This window comes from Cherax quadricarinatus, chromosome 18 (genome assembly GCF_038502225.1).
Source record: "Cherax quadricarinatus isolate ZL_2023a chromosome 18, ASM3850222v1, whole genome shotgun sequence".
NCBI classification, from domain to species: domain Eukaryota; kingdom Metazoa; phylum Arthropoda; class Malacostraca; order Decapoda; family Parastacidae; genus Cherax; species Cherax quadricarinatus.
In genome coordinates this window covers 39,362,734-39,385,233 of record NC_091309.1, presented here as the reverse complement: position 1 = coordinate 39,385,233, position 22,500 = coordinate 39,362,734, and the positions used below count along the sequence as shown (strand labels likewise).

General features: G+C 41.5%; 1 protein-coding gene across 2 annotated transcripts in view; it reads left to right on the top strand.

Annotated features, from left to right (window-relative positions):
* LOC128689498 (immunoglobulin domain-containing protein oig-4) overlaps positions 1–8,340 on the top strand; it is a 124,100-nt gene extending 115,760 nt beyond the window's left edge. For both annotated transcript variants that reach the window (XM_053777861.2, XM_053777860.2), the window contains exon 4: positions 7,050–8,340. In XM_053777861.2, coding sequence (XP_053633836.1) covers positions 7,050–7,208 — 159 coding nt within the window. In that variant the 3' untranslated portion in view covers positions 7,209–8,340. The remainder of the gene's footprint in view (positions 1–7,049) is intronic.
* The last annotated feature ends 14,160 nt before the right edge of the window (positions 8,341–22,500 follow it).

The window sequence follows — 22,500 nt, the reverse complement described above, 5'->3', positions numbered from 1 at the left end:
CACCTGTTCTGTTCCTAGTTATCCATATGAAGTCATACTAGTACCTAATAGGAGCAGTAATGATTTCGACAGTCTAGAGAAGGGGGATATGGGGACATATTGGGCAATCTATTTGGGGTCTGTAATCGTAAAAAGGTTAAGAAACTTTGCCCTAGACTCTAGTCCTAAACTATAACAGTGTGCATGTGCTGGAATGAGAGACATGTCAGGTGGTGTAAAATCCAGTGAAAAGATTGGGTGCTATAGGTATAAAAAAAGAAATACTGTATTAACATATATGGACCTCGAGTAGTCTTCTACAAGTAGATATCAGAAATACTTCCAAAATACTTGTAGAAGTCTTCAAGAGAAACCTGATCACTACCAAGTGCTAGATCAACCAGGCTGTGATGGATATGCAGGCCAGTGGGTCTCCAACAGCAGCAACAACAATAGCCTGGTTGACCAGACTGCTGCTGATGCAACCCTGGTCCCAACCTGAGATGCTGGAGTAATAAGACTTTCGAAACCCGTTACACGTATATCACTGGCATATACAACCTGCACTGGAGTCACTACCTCCAACACTGCACCAGCGCCAGTCAACCATGACGATATAAGAGTCAAGGTTGGTGTTGTGAAAACATTAACTATCCCCCTCCGGTCATTAAGCTTCGGGAGCTTGCACAGAGCTCCTATATTACAACGAATTATTTTAAGTTGAACTAGAAATTTTACCTACTGATTACTTCTTAATGGTGCCCCTCGCCTCCTGGACCCGGTCTCCGGCCAGGCCTCCTGGTTGACGACCTGCTCAGTGAGGCTGCTAAAGCTCGATATGGACAGTCCAACGATGGTACCACAGCCCGGAATTCGAGGAACATGTTAAGTTTCCTTTTAAGAGCTGCTAAAGGTCGTTGGTAATTCATTTTATATTTGAAGGCAGGATGGTATAAAGTCCTGGGTATGTCAGTCACTAAATGATCTCACTGAACTTAGTCATTCCTAGCTTTAACTGGGGTATTTTGCACAGTCATTCATGGCTCCAGCTGTCGTAAAGGGATATTTCAGTGTACACATTTGGAACTAACTCCATCTGTATCTTAAAAGTATAAATTATAACCAGTCTGTTTTACCTGCATGCCAGGGAGAGCTTTGAGGATTTTGTGAATTCCTGGTAATTAAAGTGCTTTTCTAAACTGATTCAAGTAATGAAATTTTTCTGTACAATGTTTAGATGTGCAATTCTGCCTACCTTAAATGGGGATGTTATTGTACAATAATATTCCAATTCAGAGAGAATACACGTAGTAATAAAATAGAAGACAATATGTAAACAAGACGCGAAATACGGGTTATGGCATTATAATGTGAAGACGTTTCGTCTACCAGAGACTTTATCAATTAAAAGACAGAACAATACACGTGGATTTATATGGGTTGTAGAGAAGTCCGCAGGTGAACCAGGTAATAGTCACATGTCAGTAGCTGAGTAAGGTTAGGTGATCGCAGTTTCAGGTACTGGCACAATAAACCCAGCTAACACTTTGGAAAGTATGAATTATGATGAATTTTGATTGATGTTATTCGTATTAAATTTCTTACCAAACTTCCCAAATTCTTTGCAGTTTTAATTTTAACTTTTGTGTTGTTCCTTAAACCTCTAATCTTCCTACATGGTTTCCCTTAGAGCCTCTAAAATCCTCTTCCCTTCTATGAGTGGTATGATCTTGTTTATACTTTATTACAGTTACATCTCTTAATTTTTTTCCACAACAGAGTACGACTTACAAAGCCTTCAAAGTATAAAAATTATTCCTGAAGGCACAATACTCGCTCCGGTTCTCATTATTTTACACTCGGCTTGTAGCTTCGTGTTCAATATTGATATTACCTCTCGTAAACTCTAGTATTCTTTGCCAACAATAACACAGCTCTATGATCTGTTTCTATGTTATATATGACTGAAAACGAATTTGCAATAGTTCCGTATCTGTTCATTGGGAAACACTATTTTTGCCGTTACTGTTGATCAATGGGTCTAATTTATTAAAAAAAAAAAATCTTCCCACTTCTCGAGTTATTCCTTCTGCGATCATCATATGTATTACGTAATGATCCCACTTGAAGAATTTCGCGAAATCTATGTTTATCGCATCAACATTTAACTCGATACATTTCGTACGTCAAAAGCAGGAAATTTGACATTTGTGATAGGTTAAACGATTTGCTCTAAATACACGTTGCCCTGGAGTGATTAAATTGTGTGAGTCCATATGTTTAGCAATCTTGTACTATCACTTTAGCTTAAATTTAGGATTGGTTTACTGCCATATTTTGGAAAGGGTGAATAATGGTGAGTTAGGCCTGACAACAGACAGAATATGATAATGTTAATTTTTTTTAACAAGTTTTGATAAAGTTCCAAGTACCAGGGGTTCCATGGTATCTGCATCTAAAAAGAATAAAAGGGCACAATGGATCAAGTCGGACCACTTCGGTCCGACTTGGTCCATTAACTAGTAACACGCTGTGTGAGTTACTAGTTAATGGAGTGAGTTTTGGCCAGCCTCTTGGATGGTCAAAACTCTCACTTCTTTCCTTGGTACTTCTTCTACTGCTCATATCGATCACTCTCAAGACTACATGGAACGTGTGCGACGTCTCCCGACCTGTAAGATGCTTAGTCTTGACGTCGAGTCCCTCTTCATCAATGTTCCTCTTGGTGATGTTCTTAATCATTCAAAAACTATGAGAATAATTATCGCAAGAAGACACTTAGATAATTAACTACATGTGCTAATACAATAGTTGTCTTCACTAAGATTCAATAACACAAGATTTACTCACAGATGATGTGTGTTATGTATCCAGAGAGATAGTAAAATCTGGCGTGTCACCACCGCAGATTTTCAGACACTTAGGTTACAACACAGGTTATAACATGAACCTGGAGGATGTTCAGGGATCAACACCCCCGCGGCCCAGTCCTTGACTAGGCCTCCCGGTGGATCAGGGCTTGATCACCCAAACTGTTACTGCTGGCCGTACGAACATGCGAACCACCGCCCGGCTGATCGGGTACTATGACGTATGAAGTTCAACTACAGTATATAAAAGTCTCTGGCATAATATTTAATTTACTTTCGAGTCTAAATAAGTATTAACAAGATATCGCAGACGATACTTCATTTATTTACATCTTCTACGTATTACTGCAACCTGTATAAAGCTGACATTAAGTACAGTATTGTTGTATACAATGGCTGACATGTTATAGTAATTCAATAATAAACGAAATTTGTAAGAGAAAATATTACATACTGCTTAATGATTTTTATTATCACACTGGCCGATTCCCACCAAGGCAGGGTGGCCCGAAAAAGAAAAACTTTCACCATCATTCACTCCATCACTGTCTTGCCAGAAGGGTGCTTTACACTACAGTTTTTAAACTGCAACATTAACACCCCTCCTTCAGAGTGCAGGCACTGTACTTCCCATCTCCAGGACTCAAGTCCGGCCTGCCGGTTTCCCTGAACCCCTTCATAAATGTTACTTTGCTCACACTCCAACAGCACGTCAAGTATTAAAAACCCATTTGTCTCCATTCACTCCTATCAAACACGGTCACGCATGCCTGCTGGAAGTCCAAGTCCCTCGCACACAAAACCTCTTTTATCCCCTCCCTCCAACCTTTCCTAGGCCGACCCCTACCCCACCTTCCTTCCACTACAGACTGATACACTCTTGAAGTCATTCTGTTTCGCTCCATTCTCTCTACATGTCCGAACCACCTCAACCACCCTTCCTTAGCCCTCTGGACAACAGTTTTGGTAATCCCGCACCTCCTCCTAACTTCCAAACTACGAATTCTCTGCATTATATTCACACCACACATTGCCCTCAGACATGACATCTCCACTGCCTCCAGCCTTCTCCTCGCTGCAACATTCATCACCCATGCTTCACACCCATATAAGAGCGTTGGTAAAACTATACTCTCATACATTCCCCTCTTTGCCTCCAAGGACAAAGTTCTTTGTCTCCACAGACTCCTAAGTGCACCGCTCACCCTTTTCCCCTCATCAATTCTATGATTCACCTTATCTTTCATAGACCCATCCGCTGACACGTCCACTCTCAAATATCTGAATACATTCACCTTCTCCATACTCTCTCCCTCCAATCTGATATCCAATTTTTCATCACCTAATCTTTTTATCATCATAACCTTACACTTTTCTGCATTCATTTTGAATTTTCTTCTTTTGCACACCCTACCAAATTCATCCACCAACCTCTGCAACTTCTCTTCAGAATCTCCCAAGAGCACAGTGTCATCAGCAAAGAGCAACTGTGACAATTCCTACTTTATGTGTGATTCTTTATCTTTTAACTCCACGCCTCTTGCCAAGACCCTCGCATTTACTTCTCTTACAACCCCATCTATAAATATATTAAACAACCATGGTGACATCACAAATCCCTGTCTAAGGCCTACTTTTACTGGGAAATAATCTCCCTCTTTCCTACATACTCTAACTTGAGCCTCACTATCCTCGTAAAAACTCTTCACTGCTTTCAGTAACCTACCTCCTACACCATACACCTGCAACATCTGCCACATTGCCCCCCTATCCACCCTGTCATACGCCTTTTCCAAATCCATAAATGCCACAAAAACCTCTTTAGCCTTATCTAAATACTGTTCACTTATATGTTTCACTGTAAACACCTGATCCACACCCCCTCTACCTTTCCTAAAGCCTCCTTGTTCATCTGCTATCCTATTCTCCGTCTTACTCTTAATTCTTTCAATAATAACTCTACCATACACTTTACCAGGTATACTCAACAGACTTATCCCCCTATAATTTTTGCACTCTCTTTTGTCCCCTTTGCCTTTATACAAAGGAACTATGCATGCTCTGATTTTTGTAACCAATAAAAACATTAATCTCAGTGAATTCAAACATGAAAAATTAGCCAAGAATTTGTTTAGCTGTTTGTTTTGCACAACTAAGCAAAGATCATAAAATATCTAATTCAAATTCAGGGATGATTTTGTAAATTAACATTAACTGTAACTCAATTTAAAAATATTTGTGTAAAGACACGAATAATTCAGCGGCAAGAAAACCGAAACCAAAAAATACCACATATATGAAAGTTGTAATACACATTTACAACCAGATTTACAAATGTTCCTCCACTATATTAACCAAGGTCAACCTAAACTAATGTTCCTCCACTATATTAACCAAGGTCAACCTAAACCAATGTTCCTCCACTATATTAACCAAGGTCAACCTATACCAATGTTCCTCCACTATATTAACCAAGGTCAACCTATACCAATGTTCCTCCACTATATTAACCAAGGTCAACCTATACCAATGTTCCTCCACTATATTAACCAAGGTCAACCTATACCAATGTTCCTCCACTATATTAACCAAGGTCAACCTATACCAATGTTCCTCCACTATATTAACCAAGGTCAACCTAAACCAATGTTCCTCCACTATATTAACCAAGGTCTATTATAAGGATGTGACGGTATAACACAAGCCAGTAAACTTTAGTCTAATTTGACTACCAATATATTCTTTTTGATGTAAGATTTTAAATAGGTTTTAACAAAATTTATGTAATTTAAGATGGCAGTGATAGGAGACTACACGAGCAAGAGGAAAGTGATGCAATTTGTGTTGGCAGGTACACGAATGGAAGGAGAGTGATGCAGTCTGTGTTGGCAGGTACACGAATGGAAGGAGAGTGATGCAGTCTGTCTTGGCAGGTACACGAATGGAAGGAGAGTGATGCAGTTTGTGTTGGCAGGTACACGAATGGAAGGAGAGTGATGCAGTCTGTGTTGGCAGGTACACGAATGGAAGGAGAGTGATGCAGTTTGTGTTGGCAGGTACACGAATGGAAGGAGAGTGATGCAGTTTGTGTTGGCAGGTACACGAATGGAAGGAGAGTGATGCAGTTTGCTTTGGCAGGTACACGAATGGAAGGAGAGTGATGCAGTCTGTGTTGGCAGGTACGCGAATGGAAGGAGAGTGATGCAGTTTGCGTTGGCAGGTACACGAATGGAAGGAGAGTGATGCAGTTTGTGCTGGCAGGTACACGAATGGAAGGAGAGTGATGCAGTTTGTGTTGACAGGTACACGAATGGAAGGAGAGTGATGCAGTTTGCTTTGGCAGGTACACGAATGGAAGGAGAGTGATGCAGTTTGCTTTGGCAGGTACACGAATGGAAGGAGAGTGATGCAGTTTGTGCTGGCAGGTACACGAATGGAAGTAGAGTGATGCAGTTTGTGTTGACAGGTACACGAATGGAAGGAGAGTGATGCAGTTTGTGTTGGCAGGTACACGAATGGAAGGAGAGTGATGCAGGTTGTGTTGGCAGGTACAGGAATGGAAGGAGAGTGATGCAGTTTGTGTTGGCAGGTACACGAATGGAAGGAGAGTGATGCAGTTTGTGTTGGCAGGTACACGAATGGAAGGAGAGTGATGCAGTTTGTGTTGGCAGGTACACGAATGGAAGGAGAGTGATGCAGTTTGTGTTGGCAGGTACACGAATGGAAGGAGAGTGATGCAGTTTGCTTTGGCAGGTACACGAATGGAAGGAGAGTGATGCAGTTTGCGTTGGCAGGTACACGAATGGAACGAGAGTGATGCAGTTTGCATTGACAGGTACACGAATGGAAGGAGAGTGATGCAGTTTGCTTTGGCAGGTACACGAATGGAAGGAGAGTGATGCAGTTTGTGTTGGCAGGTACACGAATGGAAGGAGGGTGATGCAGTTTATGTTGGCAGGTACACGAATGGAAGGAGGGTGATGCAGTTTGTGTTGGCAGGTACACGAATGGAAGGAGGGTGATGCAGTTTGTGTTGGCAGGTACACGAATGGAAGGAGGGTGATGCAGTTTGTGTTGGCAGGTACACGAATGGAAGGAGGGTGATGCAGTTTGTGTTGGCAGGTACACGAATGGAAGGTGATGCAGTTTGTGTTGGCAGGCACACGAATGGAAGGAGGGTGATGCAGTTTGTGTTGGCAGGTACACGAATGGAAGGAGGGTGAGGCAGCCATTAAGAGTAAGATGGAGATTGACCCGGCTACCCAGATGGACGCCGGCTACTACGAGTGTCAAGCAGACAACAAGTACGCCGTCGATGTGAAGGGTTTCAGCGCAGACTATTCTATTGAGTTTGTGTGAACAGACTGCCAGGGTTGGCCACGCCCGACTCCTTCACACCAGCCTCAACCCCACCAGTGGTGGCTTCACTTCACCTGGTTGATCTGCACACTGCTACAACCACCTAGACTTGGCCATCATCTACAGCGCGTCTGCGCTCTTGCTAGAATTTTCTCCACTGTATAAAGGATAGGATGTGACAGACGGCTTTGTTGTAAGGAACCCACAGGCTGGTTTATTTCAAGCCTGGTTTATACTGGTGGCTTGATCACCTAACACTTGTAGATATAATGCAGATACTTCCAAGACATTGGGGCTTTGCGGAAGATAACTGGAGACGTCGGAAAACGAGAGATGGAGTTTGAGAGAAGGTTGAATTTTGTCTTGGGAAAAGATCACCAAATGTGTGATAGACGAGAGGAAAGTGTTAGGATATCAGGTCTATGTTAGGGCTAGGTGGGCACGAGTATAGCCTTGCTAGGTAGAGAATACACTCTTCGCTACAGCACACATCACCGCAAGTTACTAATCTAGTACCTTAGCGAGTAGCTGGAAAACCCGCAGTACTCCACAAATTAGGAAGTAGAACCAGGTCTTGTGGTTGAAATTAGGGAGTACAAAAACAGGGTTACCACGGACACCAAAGAGACAGTAGGCAAGTCAAAACCGGCTTCATGATATGGAAATCCCGGCCAAGATTATTAACCTCACTGATATTCTACAGGTCTAGTTTTGATAAAATAAAAAGGAGATTTCATAGAGCTAAAGGAATCTGTTTTGTTTACTGGGGCATTATACAACAGGACGAGAAGAGGACATGTCTTCTTCATATATTTGAATAACATGTTATTAAAATGTATGAAGAGGACATGTTATTCAATTATATAAAGAAATGTTATTCAAATAGTTTGGAACATTCAGGAGGGATGACATGAGGCTGGTATAACTAGTTAGGATGACCACAGAACAAGACCAAGAAACTACGACTGTAGTTTAGACAAGTCTCACCACAGATGAAGAATGATAGCGACGGATATGTTAAATATTCCAGTAATAAAAATATATTTACTGTATCATTAACTGTAAAGTTCCACAAATTTCAGTCTAAATGGGTTTTTTCTGTACATATAATAAACTGGAAACACACAAAATCCTCCTGCGCATTTATTTTCACCACACACACAAACACAGGGCCAGGAGCTATGACTCGACCCCTGCAACCACAAATAGGTAGTACACACACACACAAACACCCGGTTTAAATTAAAAATTTCACACTGTTTTACCATCAAACAAGATTACCTCCGCTGCACCTCACCTACATTCAGAGAGGTCACTCCCTAGATCAGTCCCTAGATCAATCCCGAGATCAGTCCCGAGATCAGTCCCTAGATCAATCCCTAGATCAGTCTCTAGATCAATCCCTAGATCAATCCCTAGATCAGTCCCAAGATCAGTCCCAAGATCAGTACCTAGATCAGTCCCTAGATCAATCCCTAGATCAATCCCTAGATCAGTCCCTAGATCAATCCCTAGATCAATCCCTAGGTCAATCCCTAGATCAGTCCCTAAATCAGTCCCTAGATCAATCCCTAGATCAGTCCCTAGATCAGTCCCTATCAGTCCCTAGATCAATCCCTAGATAAGTCCATAGATCAATCCCTAGATCAGTCCCTAGATCAGTCCCTAGATCAGTCCCTAGATCAATCCCTAGATCAGTCCCTAGATCAGTCCCTAGATCAATCCCTAGATCAGTCCCTAGATCAGTCCCTAGATCAATCCCTAGATCAATCCCTAGATAAGTCCCTAGATAAGTCCCTAGATCAATCCCTAGATCATTTCCTAGATCAATCCCTAGATCAATCCCTAGATCAGTCCCTAGATCAATCCCTAGATCAGTCCTTAGATCAGTCCCTTGATCAATCCCTAGATCAATCCCAAGGTCAATCCCTAGATCAGTCCCTAGATCAATCCCTAGATCAATCCCTAGATCAGTTCCTAGATCAATCCCTAGATCAATCCCTAGATCAGTCCCTAGATCAATCCCTAGATCAGTCCCTAGATCAGTCCCTAGATCAATCCCTAGATCAATCCCTAGATCAATCCCTAGATAAGTCCCTAGATCAATCCCTAGATCAGTCCCTAGATCAGTCCCTAGATCAGTCCCTAGATCAATCCCTAGATCAGTCCCTAGATCAGTCCCTAGATCAATCCCTAGAACAGTCCTTAGATCAATCCCTAGATAAATCCCAAGATCAATCCCTAGATCAGTCCCTAAATCAGTCCCTAGATCAGTCCCTAGATTAATCCCTAGATCAATCCCTAGATCAGTCCCTAGATCAATCCCTAGATCAGTCCCTAGATCAGTCCCTAGATCAATCCCTAGATCAGTCCCTAGATCAATCCCTAGATCAGTCCCTAGATCAATCCCTAGATTAGTCCCTAGGTCAGTCCCTATATCAATCCCTAGAGCAATCCCTAGATCAGTCCCTAGATCAATCCCTAAATCAGGCCCTAGATCAATCCCTAGATCAGTCGCTAGATCAGTCCCTAGATCAATCCCTAGATCAATCCCTAGATCAGTCCCTAGATCAATCCCTAGATCAGTCCCTTCATCAGTCCTTAGATCAATCCCTAGATCAGTCCCTAGATCAATCCCTAGATCAGTCCCTAGATCAGTCCCTAGATCAATCCCTAGATCAATCCCTAGATCAGTCCCAAGATCAGTCCCTAGATCAATCCCTAGATCAGTCCCTAGATCAATCCCTAGATCAGTCCCTAGATCAATCCCTAGATCAGTCCGTAGATCAGTCCGTAGATCAGTCCGTAGATCAGTCCGAAGATCAGTCCCTAGATCAGTCCCTAGATCAATCCCTAGATCAATCCCTAGATCAGTCCCTAGATCAATCCCTAGATCAGTCCCTAGATCAATCCCTAGATCAGTCCCTAGATCAATCCCTAGATCAGTCCCTAGATCAGTCCCTAGATCGATAGCTAGATCAGTCCCTAGATCAGTCCCTAGATCAGTCCCTAGATCAATCCCTAGATCAGTCCCTAGATCAATCCCTAGATCAATCCCTAGATCAGTCCCTAGATCAATCCCTAGAGCAGTCCCTAGATCAGTCCCTAGATCAATCCCTAGATCAGTCCCTAGATCAGTCCCTAGATCAGTCCCTAGATCAATCCCTAGATCAGTCCCTAGATCAATCCCTAGATCAGTCCCTAGATCAGTCCCTAGATCAGTCCCTAGATCAATCCCTAGATCAATCCCTAGATCAGTCCCTAGATCAATCCCTAGATCAGTCCCTAGATCAATCCCTAGATCAGTCCATAGATCAATCCCTAGATCAGTCCCTAGATCAATCCCTAGATCAGTCCCTAGATCAATCCCTAGATCAGTCCCTAGATCAATCCCTAGATCAGTCCCTAGATCAGTCCCTAGATCAATCCCTAGATCAGTCCCTAGATCAATCCCTTCATCAGTCCTTAGATCAATCCCTAGATCAGTCCCTAGATCAGTCCCTAGATCAATCCCTAGATCAGTCCCTAGATCAATCCCTAGATCAATCCCTAGATCAATCCCTAGATCAGTCCCAAGATCAGTCCCTAGATCAATCCCTAGATCAGTCCCTAGATCAATCCCTAGATCAGTCCCTAGATCAATCCCTAGATCAGTCCCTAGATCAATCCCTAGATCAGTCCCTAGATCAGTCCGTAGATCAGTCCCTAGATCAATCCCTAGATCAGTCCCTAGATCAATCCCTAGATCAATCCCTAGATCAGTCCCTAGATCAATCCCTAGATCAGTCCCTAGATCAATCCCTAGATCAGTCCCTAGATCAATCCCTAGATCAGTCCCTAGATCAATCCCTAGATCAGTCCCTAGATCAGTCCCTAGATCAGTCCCTAGATCGATCCCTAGATCAGTCCCTAGATCAATCCCTAGATCAGTCCCTAGATCAGTCCCTAGATCAGTCCCTAGATCAATCCCTAGATCAGTCCCTAGATCAGTCCCTAGATCAATCCCTAGATCAATCCCTAGAGCAGTCCCTAGATCAGTCCCTAGATCAATCCCTAGATCAGTCCCTAGATCAATCGCTAGATCAGTCCCTAGATCAGTCCCTAGATCAGTCCCTAGATCAATCCCTAGATCAGTCCCTAGATCAGTCCCTAGATCAATCCCTAGATCAGTCCCTAGATCAATCCCTAGATCAGTCCCTAGATCAATCCCTAGATCAGTCCCTAGATCAGTCCCTAGATCAATCCCTATATCAGTCCCTAGATCAATCCCTAGATCAGTCCCTAGATCAATCCCTAGATCAGTCCCTAGATCTATCCCTAGATCAGTACCTAGATCAGTCCCTAGATCAGTCCCTAGATCAATCCCAAGATCAGTCCCTAGATCAATCCCTAGATCAGTCCCTAGATCAGTCCCTAGATCAGTCCCTAGATCAATCCCTAGATCAGTCCCTAGATCAATCCCTAGATCAGTCCCTAGATCAGTCCCTAGATCAGTCCCTAGATCAGTACCTAGATCAGTCCCTAGATCAGTCCCTAGATCAGTCCCTAGATCAGTCCCCAGATCAATCCCTAGATCAGTCCCTAGATCAGTCCCTAGATCAGTCCCTAGATCAATCCCTAGATCAATCCCTAGATCAGTCCCTAGATCAATCGCTGATTCTCGGTTCGATGTAGCAGCGAAAACTTCACAAAATTGTGTTCAACGTCGGTCAAGAACGGTTACGTTCACACGGCTAACAACGTCGGTCAAGAACGGTTACGTTCACACGGCTAACAACGTCGGTCAAGAACAGTTACGTTCACACAGCTAACAACGTCGGTCAAGAACAGTTACGTTCACACAGCTAACAACGTCGGTCAAGAACAGTTACGTTCACACGGCTGACAACGTCGGTCAAGAACAGTTACGTTCACACAGCTAACAACGTCGGTCAAGAACAGTTACGTTCACACGGCTAACAACGTCGGTCAAGAACAGTTACGTTCACACAGCTAACAACGTCGGTCAAGAACAGTTACGTTCACACGGCTAACAACGTCGGTCAAGAACAGTTACGTTCACACAGCTAACAACGTCGGTCAAGAACAGTTACGTTCACACGGCTAACAACGTCGGTCAAGAACAGTTACGTTCACACAGCTAACACAAGGAAACTCTGCACAAATGATCCACCAAGTACTTTTAAAAAGAAAGGTGTGTTCAGCTTTATAACACTTACTGGGTGTTCTTCCTGACTTACACCACTCTAGCTAACTGGGTGTTCTTCCTGACTTACACCACTCTAGCTTCCTGGATGTTCTTCCTGACTTACACCACTCTAGCTTCCTGGGTGTTCTTCCTGACTTACACCACTCTAGCTTCCTGGGTGTTCTTCCTGACTTACACCACTCTAGCTTCCTGGGTGTTCTTCCTGACTTACACCACTCTAGCTTCCTGGATGTTCTTCCTGACTTACACCACTCTAGCTTCCTGGGTGTTCTTCCTGACTTACACCACTCTAGCTTCCTGGGTGTTCTTCCTGACTTACACCACTCTAGCTTCCTGGGTGTTCTTCCTGACTTACACCACTCTAGCTTCCTGGGTGTTCTTCCTGACTTACACCACTCTAGCTTCCTTGATGCCGCCTCACACCTAACACAACTTCATCAATTTCGCCTAAGATCTAATAGGACTTTGTTTATGTCGCCTAAGATTTAACAGAACTTTATGCTGCCTCAGAGCTAATAGAACTTTGTGTATGTTGCCTAAGCCTAACTGAATTTTGTTTTTACTGCCTAAGACCTAAAAGAACTTTGTTTATACCATCTAAGAGCTAACAGAACTTTGTTTATGCTATCTAAGACCTAATATAACTTTGTTTATGCCATCTAAGACCTAATAGAACTTTGTTTATGCCATCTAAGACCTAATAGAACTTTGTTTATGCTATCTAAGACCTAATAGAACTTTGTTTATACCATCTAAGAGCTAACAGAACTTTGTTTATGCTATCTAAGACCTAATAGAACTTTGTTTATGCCATCCAAGACCTAATAGAACTTTGTTTATGCCATCTAAGAGCTAACAGAACTTTGTTTATGCTAAGACCTAATAGAACTTTGTTTATACCATCTAAGAGCTAACAGAACTTAGTTTATGCTATCTAAGACCTAATAGACCTTTGTTTATGCCATCTAAGACCTAATAGAACTTTGTTTATGCCATCTAAGAGCTAACAGAACTTTGTTTATGCTATCTAAGACCTAATAGAACTTTGTTTATGCCATCTAAGACCTAATAGAACTTTGTTTATGCAATCTAAGACCTAATAGAACTTTGTTTATGCCGCTTAAGACCTAATAACAAAATTTACGACACCTAAAACCTAACAGAACTTTAAGACGAAGTCTTAATAGAACTTTGTACCGCCCAAGACCTAACAGAACTGTTTACCTTATCCTTAACAACTTTGTGATACACGATGCCCCACAGAACTTCGATACACGATCCAACAAAACTTTTTTTTATGGCACCCATGCCCAAACAACAAAGTTATGCCATCCAAGTTTTATTAAAAAAAACTTATGCCACCCAAGCCCTAAAAAAGTTTGTTTATACAACCTAAGCTCTAATAAATCTTTTTTATACCAGCCAATCCCAAAAAAACTGCATGCTACCCAAGTTCAATCAGAACTTTGTTACCCATTTTCTAATAAGGCTTTGTTTATCCCATCCTGACCTTAATAAAGCTTTGTTTATACCACCCAGACCTTAATTAAGCTTTGTTTATGCCACCCAGACCTTAATTAAGCTTTGTTTATGCCACCCAGACCTTAATTAAGCTTTGTTTATGCCACCGAGTCTCTAATAAAGCTTTGTTTATGCCACCTAAGTTGCGGTAGTTTTATTTATGCCACCTAAGTTGCGGTAGTTTTATTTACGCCACCTAAGTTGCGGTAGTTTTATTTACGCCGCCCAAGTCCTGTAAAGCTTTGTTAATATTACACACGACCTGGTAAAGCTTTGTTAATATTACAAACGACCTGGTAAAGCTTTGTTAATATTACACACGACCTGGTAAAGCTTTGTTATTACACACGACTTGGTAAAGCTTTGTTAATATTACACACGACCTGGTAAAGCTTTATTACACACGACCTGGTAAAGCTTTGTTAATATTACACACGACCTGGTAAAGCTTTGTTATTACACACGACCTGGTAAAGCTTTATTAATATTACACACGACCTGGTAAAGCTTTAATATTACACACGACCTGGTAAAGCTTTGTTAATATTACACACGACCTGGTAAAGCTTTGTTATTACACACGACCTGGTAAAGCTTTGTTAATATTACACACGACCTGGTAAAGCTTTGTTTATACCACCCACTACATGGTAAAGCTTTGTTTATACCACTCACTACCTGGTAAAGCTTTGTTTATACCACTCACTACCTGGTAAAGCTTTGTTTATACCACCTACTACCTGGTAAAGCTTTGTTTATACCACTCACTACCTGGTAAAGCTTTGTTTACACCACCCAATTAATTTCCTTTATGTGGCTTATCCATAGTTGACTTAAGTTAGCTCAATCGTGGCAACGTTGTTCAACCAAGCAACAATTTCTTTATTTAGTTATGCTTGTAAATACCTGGGTATCTGTGAGCAATACTAATTAGCTTTGGATATCGTACATTATATCATGTAAGTAACCATAGCCTAGATACTAGAGCCTGACTGAAACCTTACCCTCTACCCACACTGTGCTCAACCTCATCCCGTCCAACAAGACATCGGAATGCGTTGTGCCCTGCACGCACACGTACACGCACACACGCACACGCACACACACACACACACACACACACACACACACACACACACACCTGAAGGACGTTTCCGGGAGGAGGGGGTCAAGGCCCCAGCAGCCCTGTCGCAGGCCAGGCCTCCTGGAGAATCAAGGTCCAATCAACCAGGAAGTCACTGTTGGCCCAACCAAGCCCAAGGAATGAACTATATATACACAGCCCAGCTGGTTAGACACTAATTTGAGGAAGTTGTCCAGCTCGCGCGCGCACGCACGCACACGCACACACACACACACACACACACACACACACACACACACACACACACACACGAGAAGGTAAAAGGAACTAAAACTCATGTCATAGGAAGAATAACGGGGCAGTGATAAATGCAATCATGTGTGAGAGAGAAAACTCAGCAGACAAGAACATGTTTATAATAAGAGATAACAATCAAACATGTTTATAAGAGACACGAACAATCCTCACGTGTAAGATATAACAGACACGAACAATTACCTCGTGTAAGATAACAGACACGAACAATCACCACGTGTCATAGATAAGACACGATCACCACGTGTAAGAGATAAAACACCAACAATCACTACGTGTATGAGATACCAATCATACACGAACAATCACGTGTATGAGATAAGACACGAACAATCATTACGTGTATGAGATACCAATCATACACGAACAATCACGTGTAAGAGATAAGACACGAACAATCACCACTTGTAAGATAACAGACACTAACAATCACAACGAGTAAAAGATAACAGACACTAACAATCACAACGAGTAAAAGATAACAGACAACATATTTGGCATAGTAAGAGTCAAACTGAGCGGTGACACTTGGTAAATACTTCAGTCAAGAGATGTGAAGAGCTGCTGCCAACATTCCACACTTTGGTTCACAGCGCAGGTTTCACCAGGCTATGAACCAACTATACTGGTTCAGTGAAGGGTTCAAGTTCGAGCCAGGAGCTGTATCACAACTACTGCTACCAAAGCTCAGTAACTGCCGCCTAAGACTGTGTCAGTAACACACCCTTAACCAGCCACTAACAACACTCACACACAACCCGTCACAGTGTCAGCCACTAACAATCTCACACAACCCGTCACAGTGTCAGCCACTAACAATCTCAAACAACCCGTCACAGTGTCAGCCACTAACAATCTCACACAACCAGTCAGTGTCAGCCACTAACAACACTCTCACACAACCAGTCACAGTGTCAGCCACTAACAATCTCACACAACCCGTCACAGTGTCAGCCACTAACAACACTCACACAACCCGTCACAGTGTCAGCCACTAACAATCTCAAACAACCCGTCACAGTGTCAGCCACTAACAATCTCACACAACCAGTCAGTGTCAGCCACTAACAACACTCTCACACAACCAGTCACAGTGTCAGCCACTAACACTCACACAACCCGTCACAGTGTCAGCCACTAAAACTCATACAACCCGTCACAGTGTCAGCCACTAACAATCTCTCACAACCCGTCACAGTGTCAGCCACTAACAATCTCACACAACCCGTCACAGTGTCAGCCACTAACAATCTCACACAACCCGTCACAGTGTCAGCCACTAACAATCTCACACAACCCGTCACAGTGTCAGCCACTAACAATCTCACACAACCCATCACAGTGTCAGCCACTAACAATCTCACACAACCCGTCACAGTGTCAGCCACTAACAATCTCACACAACCCGTCACAGTGTCAGCCACTAACAATCTCACACAACCCGTCACAGTGCCAGCCACTAACAATACTCACACACAACCAGTCACAGTGTCAGCTACTAACAATCTCACGCAACCCGTCACAGTGTCAGCCACTAACAATCTCACATAACCAGTCACAGTGCCAGCCACTAACAACACTCACACACAACCAGTCATAGTGTCAGCCACTAACAATCTCACGCAACCCGTCATAGTGTCAGCCACTAACAATCTCACACAACCCGTCACAGTGCCAGCCACTAACAACACTCACACACAACCAGTCATAGTGTCAGCCACTAACAATCTCACGCAACCCGTCATAGTGTCAGCCACTAACAATCTCACAACCCGTCACAGTGCCAGCCACTAACAAATACTAGTCACAGTGTCAGCCACTAACAACATACTCGTCACAGTGTCAGCCACTAACAACATACTCGTCACAGTGTCAGCAACTAACAACATACTCGTCACAGTGTCAGCCACTAACAACATACTCGTCACAGTGTCAGCCACTAACAACATACTCGTCACAGTGTCAGCCACTAACAACATACTCGTCACAGTGTCAAACACTAACAAAACACTCGTCACAGTGTCAACCACTAACAACATACTCGTCACAGTATCGCCCACTAACACACTCGTCACAGTATCAGCCACTAACAAATACTAGTCACAGTGTCAGCCACTAACAAGACACCTTCAGTCATCACATGTGTCAGTCAGTACCTACCACCAGCTTTTAAGTCGGTGTTGGACACCTCAACATTACACAGATAACTGCCATTTATTCCTAAATATAATTACTTTTTAATAAGTATTAGGTAATATATATATATATATATATATATATATATATATATATATATATATATATATATATATATATATATATGTCGTGCCGAATATGTAAAACTGGTAAATTAGCAAGAACTCATTTAAAATTAAGTCCTTTCTGAAAATTTCTCTTATACGTTTAAAGATACATTTTTTTCATTAATGTTAATGTAAAAATTTTTAATTTTGCACCAATAGAATCTTAGAAAAATTACCTAACCTTGTTATAACAAGAGCAATTTATTTTAGCCTAACTCAACTAAATATATTTTAGATTTGTTTACAGTAATTTAATACTAAACAAACACAGTGAAATATATTTTTTTCGTTAGGTTCAGAATGATTTTGGCGAAATTATTGCATACACAAATTTTCATTTGTCCTGTATGGCAAGATGAACGTTGCTATTTAAGCCAAGATCGCAAGTTCTGCCTATTCGGCACGACATATATATATATATATATATATATATATATATATATATATATATATATATATATATATATATATATATATATATATATATACACACACACACACCCATGCTACTATTATACTGCGATACTATGTATATCATATAGTAACTATAAGATGTAAATATTAATTGATCTAGCAACATTGCTAATAAAAGTAGCATTAAAAATGTGCGTGTATCATTGTGTATCATGCATTACGTTGTGTTGTGGTAGCTGCTGGAGTGTATCTTCATTCACATGATGGCACAATGCCACAAGTACAAACAAAACCAACACTAACACAAAAGTATCTTCAATGGTAAACCCTCCTCATCTGCAAACACTCGGGTTTGAAAACAAATAAATAACAAGAAGAAAGAAGGAACGCTGCTGCAGCCTTACTGGCCCATGTGAGGCAGGTCCAATTCTCCCACAGGTAAGTCACATTCTCTTAAGGGAAGAGCACGGCATCTGATCTAGTAGCACAAGCTAGTCAGGTCCAACTCACACCCACCCACACCCACTCACGTATTCATCCAACCTATTTTTAAAACTACACAACGTTTTAGCTTCTATGACGGTACTCGAGAGTTTGTTCCACTCATCCACAACTCTATTACCAAACCAGTCCTTTCCTAAATCCTTCCTGAATCTGAATTTTTCAAACTAAAAACCATTGCTGCGAGTCCTGTCTATGCTAGATATTTTCAGCACGCTATTTACATCCCCTATATTAATTCCCGTTTTCCACATATACACTATCATATCATCCCTAATTCTACGCCTTTCTAGAGAGTGCAGATTCAGGGCCCTCAGTCTATCCTCATAACGAAGATTTCTGATACATGGGATCAACTTTGTCATCCTCCATTGTACATTTTCCAGTGCATTCATATCCATTCTGTAATACGGTGACCCAAACTGTGCAGCATAATAGAAATACAGAGTTGAAGAACAACCTGGGGACTTCTATTATTTATACTTGATATGAAGCCAAGGATTCTGTTGGCTTTATTGCGAACACTTATGCACTGTTGTATTGGTTTCAAATTACTGGTAACCAGAACTCCTAAATCCTTTTCGCAATCCGTAATATTAAGATCTACATTATTTAGTTCATATGTGGCATGGTTATTTTCCTTTCCAACATTTAGAACTTTGCATTTGTCTATATTAAACAGCATCTGCCACTTCTCCGACCACTGTATCAGTCTATTTAAATCATCCTGGAGTTCTCTGTCCTCATTAGAAACAATTGAACGGCCTATTTTGGTGTCATCAGCAAATTTACTTGTGTCGCTATATATTCCCTCATCGATGTCGTTCATGTAAATTGTGAACAACAAGGGGCCCAACACTGACCCCTGTGGAACACCGCTTGTGACGCACCCCCAGTCTGATTTCTCCCCATTTATGCAAAGCCTATTTGTCAACTATGCCTCTACCCTGACAAGTTTTTCTCCTATTCCGTGTGCCTTACGTTTCCCCAACAGCCTCTGATGTGGAACTTTATCAAAAGCCTTACTGAATTCCATATACACAATATCAGATTCAATACCATGATCTACCTCCTCAAATATCTTAGTGAAGAACGTTAGTAAATTCCTAAGACAGGAACGCCCCTTCGTAAAACCGTGCTGAGATTCATTAATCAATTAATGGCTTGCAAGATGGCTACGAATTGCTTCTGCAATTATTGATTCCATAAATTTTCCCACTACGGAGGTAAGGCTTATTGGTCTATAGTTCAAAGCTAAGGACCTGTTACCTGTCTTGTAAATAGTTATGACATTTGCCATTTTCCACTTGTCTGGCACTACGGCAGTTTGTAGTGATATATTGAAAAAATTAGCCAAGGTATGCCAAGTTCCTCTTTAAATTCCTTTAAAACCCTCGCAAACATTTAGGTTTTAATTTCTCTATTTGTCTAAGGACGACGTCACTAGTTACATCAATAGTGCATAGTTTACATAATTTATTATTTCTGGAATTTCGCTGGTAATTCCTGAGTAAAAACTGAGAGGAAGTAGGTATTGAAAAGTTCACACATTTCCTTATCACTGTCAGTGATCTCACCTAAGTTACTCTTAAGTGGGCCTATCTTGTCCCTAATCTTACCTCTGTATACCTGAAAGAACCCTCTTGGGTTAGTCTTCGAATCCCTTGAGACTTTAGCCTCATAATCCTTTTCTTATTCCGGTTTTTATATCTCTCTTTAATTATATATATATTGATTTCTTAACTGCCCATCCCTCTTTTGATACACATATATGTGCCTCTGTTTTGACCAATGAGATGTTTTAATCTATTGTTTATCCATTTAGGATCATTTTTGGTTCGATCTAATTTCCCTACTGGGAACAAAAGTTGTCTGGGCAACTAGCACTATGCTCCGAAACATGTCATATTGACAACCAACACCACCTACCTGACCCAAAGTCAGGTCATCCCAATTTAGCCTACCCAGGAAATTTCTCAGCACCATAAAGTCAGCCACGCAAAAGTCTGGAACGAAGACTTGATTGCAGTTATCTGGGTAATTCGATGATATACTGAAACAAAGTGATTTGTGATCACTTTCCCCAAGCTCATCATTAACCTCAAGATTATTAACTAGTGATTCTTTGTTGGCAAGAACCAAGTCAAGCAGATTGTTTCCTCTAGTTGGTTCTGTCACAAACTGTTTTAAAAAGCAATCCTGAACTGTATCAAGAAAGTCACTAGATTCAAGACTTCCTGTCAAATTGTTCCAATCAATTTGTCTAAAGTTAAAATATCCCATTAACATCACATTTTCATATCTAGATGACTTATGAATTTCGTCCCATAGCAGCTTACTGCACTCCCTATCAAGGTATGGGGGCCTATAAATTACACCCAAAATTAGTTTTACACGATCTTCGAGAAACTGATTCTGTGTCCGATGTTTCTAATTTTACATCTTGTCTAACACAACAATTTAAATTATCTCTGACATACATCGCCACTCCACTACCCTTCCTGTTGACTATCATTGTGGAATAGTTCATAACCCTGTATGTTGCATTCAGAAGGCATTTCTCTATCTTTCAAGCTGAACCAGGTCTCTGTTATAGCAATATCTATATTACCTGCACTTGCAAGTAATCTTAGCTCATCTAACTTATTTCTTAGACTCCTACTATTTGTAAAGTAAACGTTAAGGGAGCTAGTCACTCGATGACCTCTATTATCTCTCTTTGTTGATCAATTATTTTGCCTCTACTAGCAACTTTATTTTGAATACTGTCTTTTAAAAATATCCCTGGGGTATCCTGGTAACATCTGATGTTTTCAACCCTAATACTGAACGCTGACTGTTTCCCACAAACACCCATACCTCTATAATCTATCAGTTTAAATTCCTGGACAAGTCATCAATGCCCCTTCAATCGAACTGGCTAATGCAACCACTCCAACCCCAGAGAGATGAACCTTGCATACATATGTTTGTCATAGAATATGTCCCAGTTATCAATGAATGGGATTGCAAGTTCCTTGTAGTGCCTATCTAGCTAGCAATTTCTACTAATTGCCCTAGACATGCATTCACTGCCCACTCCCCTTCTAAGCAAGATGCTACATATGATTGGGATACCTCCCTTAGACCTGACTACTTCTATGGCTGACCCGTACCTATCCAGAAGCTCCTCTCTCCTTCCCTTCCTGATGTCATTTCCACCAGCACTAAGATAATGGGCTTGTTCCCAATACCCGACATAATATTATCCAACCTCCTAATTATGTCACCAACACCAGCTCCTGGGAGGCACACCCTCTGTCCGACCTACCTATCTCCGTTACAAAAAGCACTTACCTGAGAGTCTCCCACAATTAGAATAGCCTAACCTCGATTAGCATGGTAGCTAGTGGTTCCGTTAACCTCACTAACCACTGAAGTACACTCGTCCTGAAGAACAGAGAATTGATTTTCTACTTTCACATCTTCTCTATTAACCTTCCTTATCTTCCTTCCTCCTGAATTGTGAACCACTCCCAAACCCATCTTGGCAAAGCTTCAGCCTTCTATTTCCCTACTGAAGAAGAGGAACCTCCTCCTTCAACACTTTAACCTGAGATTCCAAGGCACTACAACAAGCCATGGTCTCGGTAACACCCCACGCTAATTCCTAGACAGCTTAGGACAGTGACCTCACGTGACCTCTGACCGCAGCATCGCACAAATAAATGATGTATTTGGAGAATTTACAAAAACACGCAAGGAATGTTTTGAATGGTGGGATAACGATAAAAAATAACTACAATATTTATAGATGCGACAGAGTAAAGTCAGAGGGAAGAGCGGGACTGCATATGAAAGACTTGCACTACTGAACAGAACTGTTGAACTCATCAGATAATATAGAAATAGTTCTATGTTTGAGAGTGAAAAAATAGAAATCTAGTAATTATTCTAATATATAAA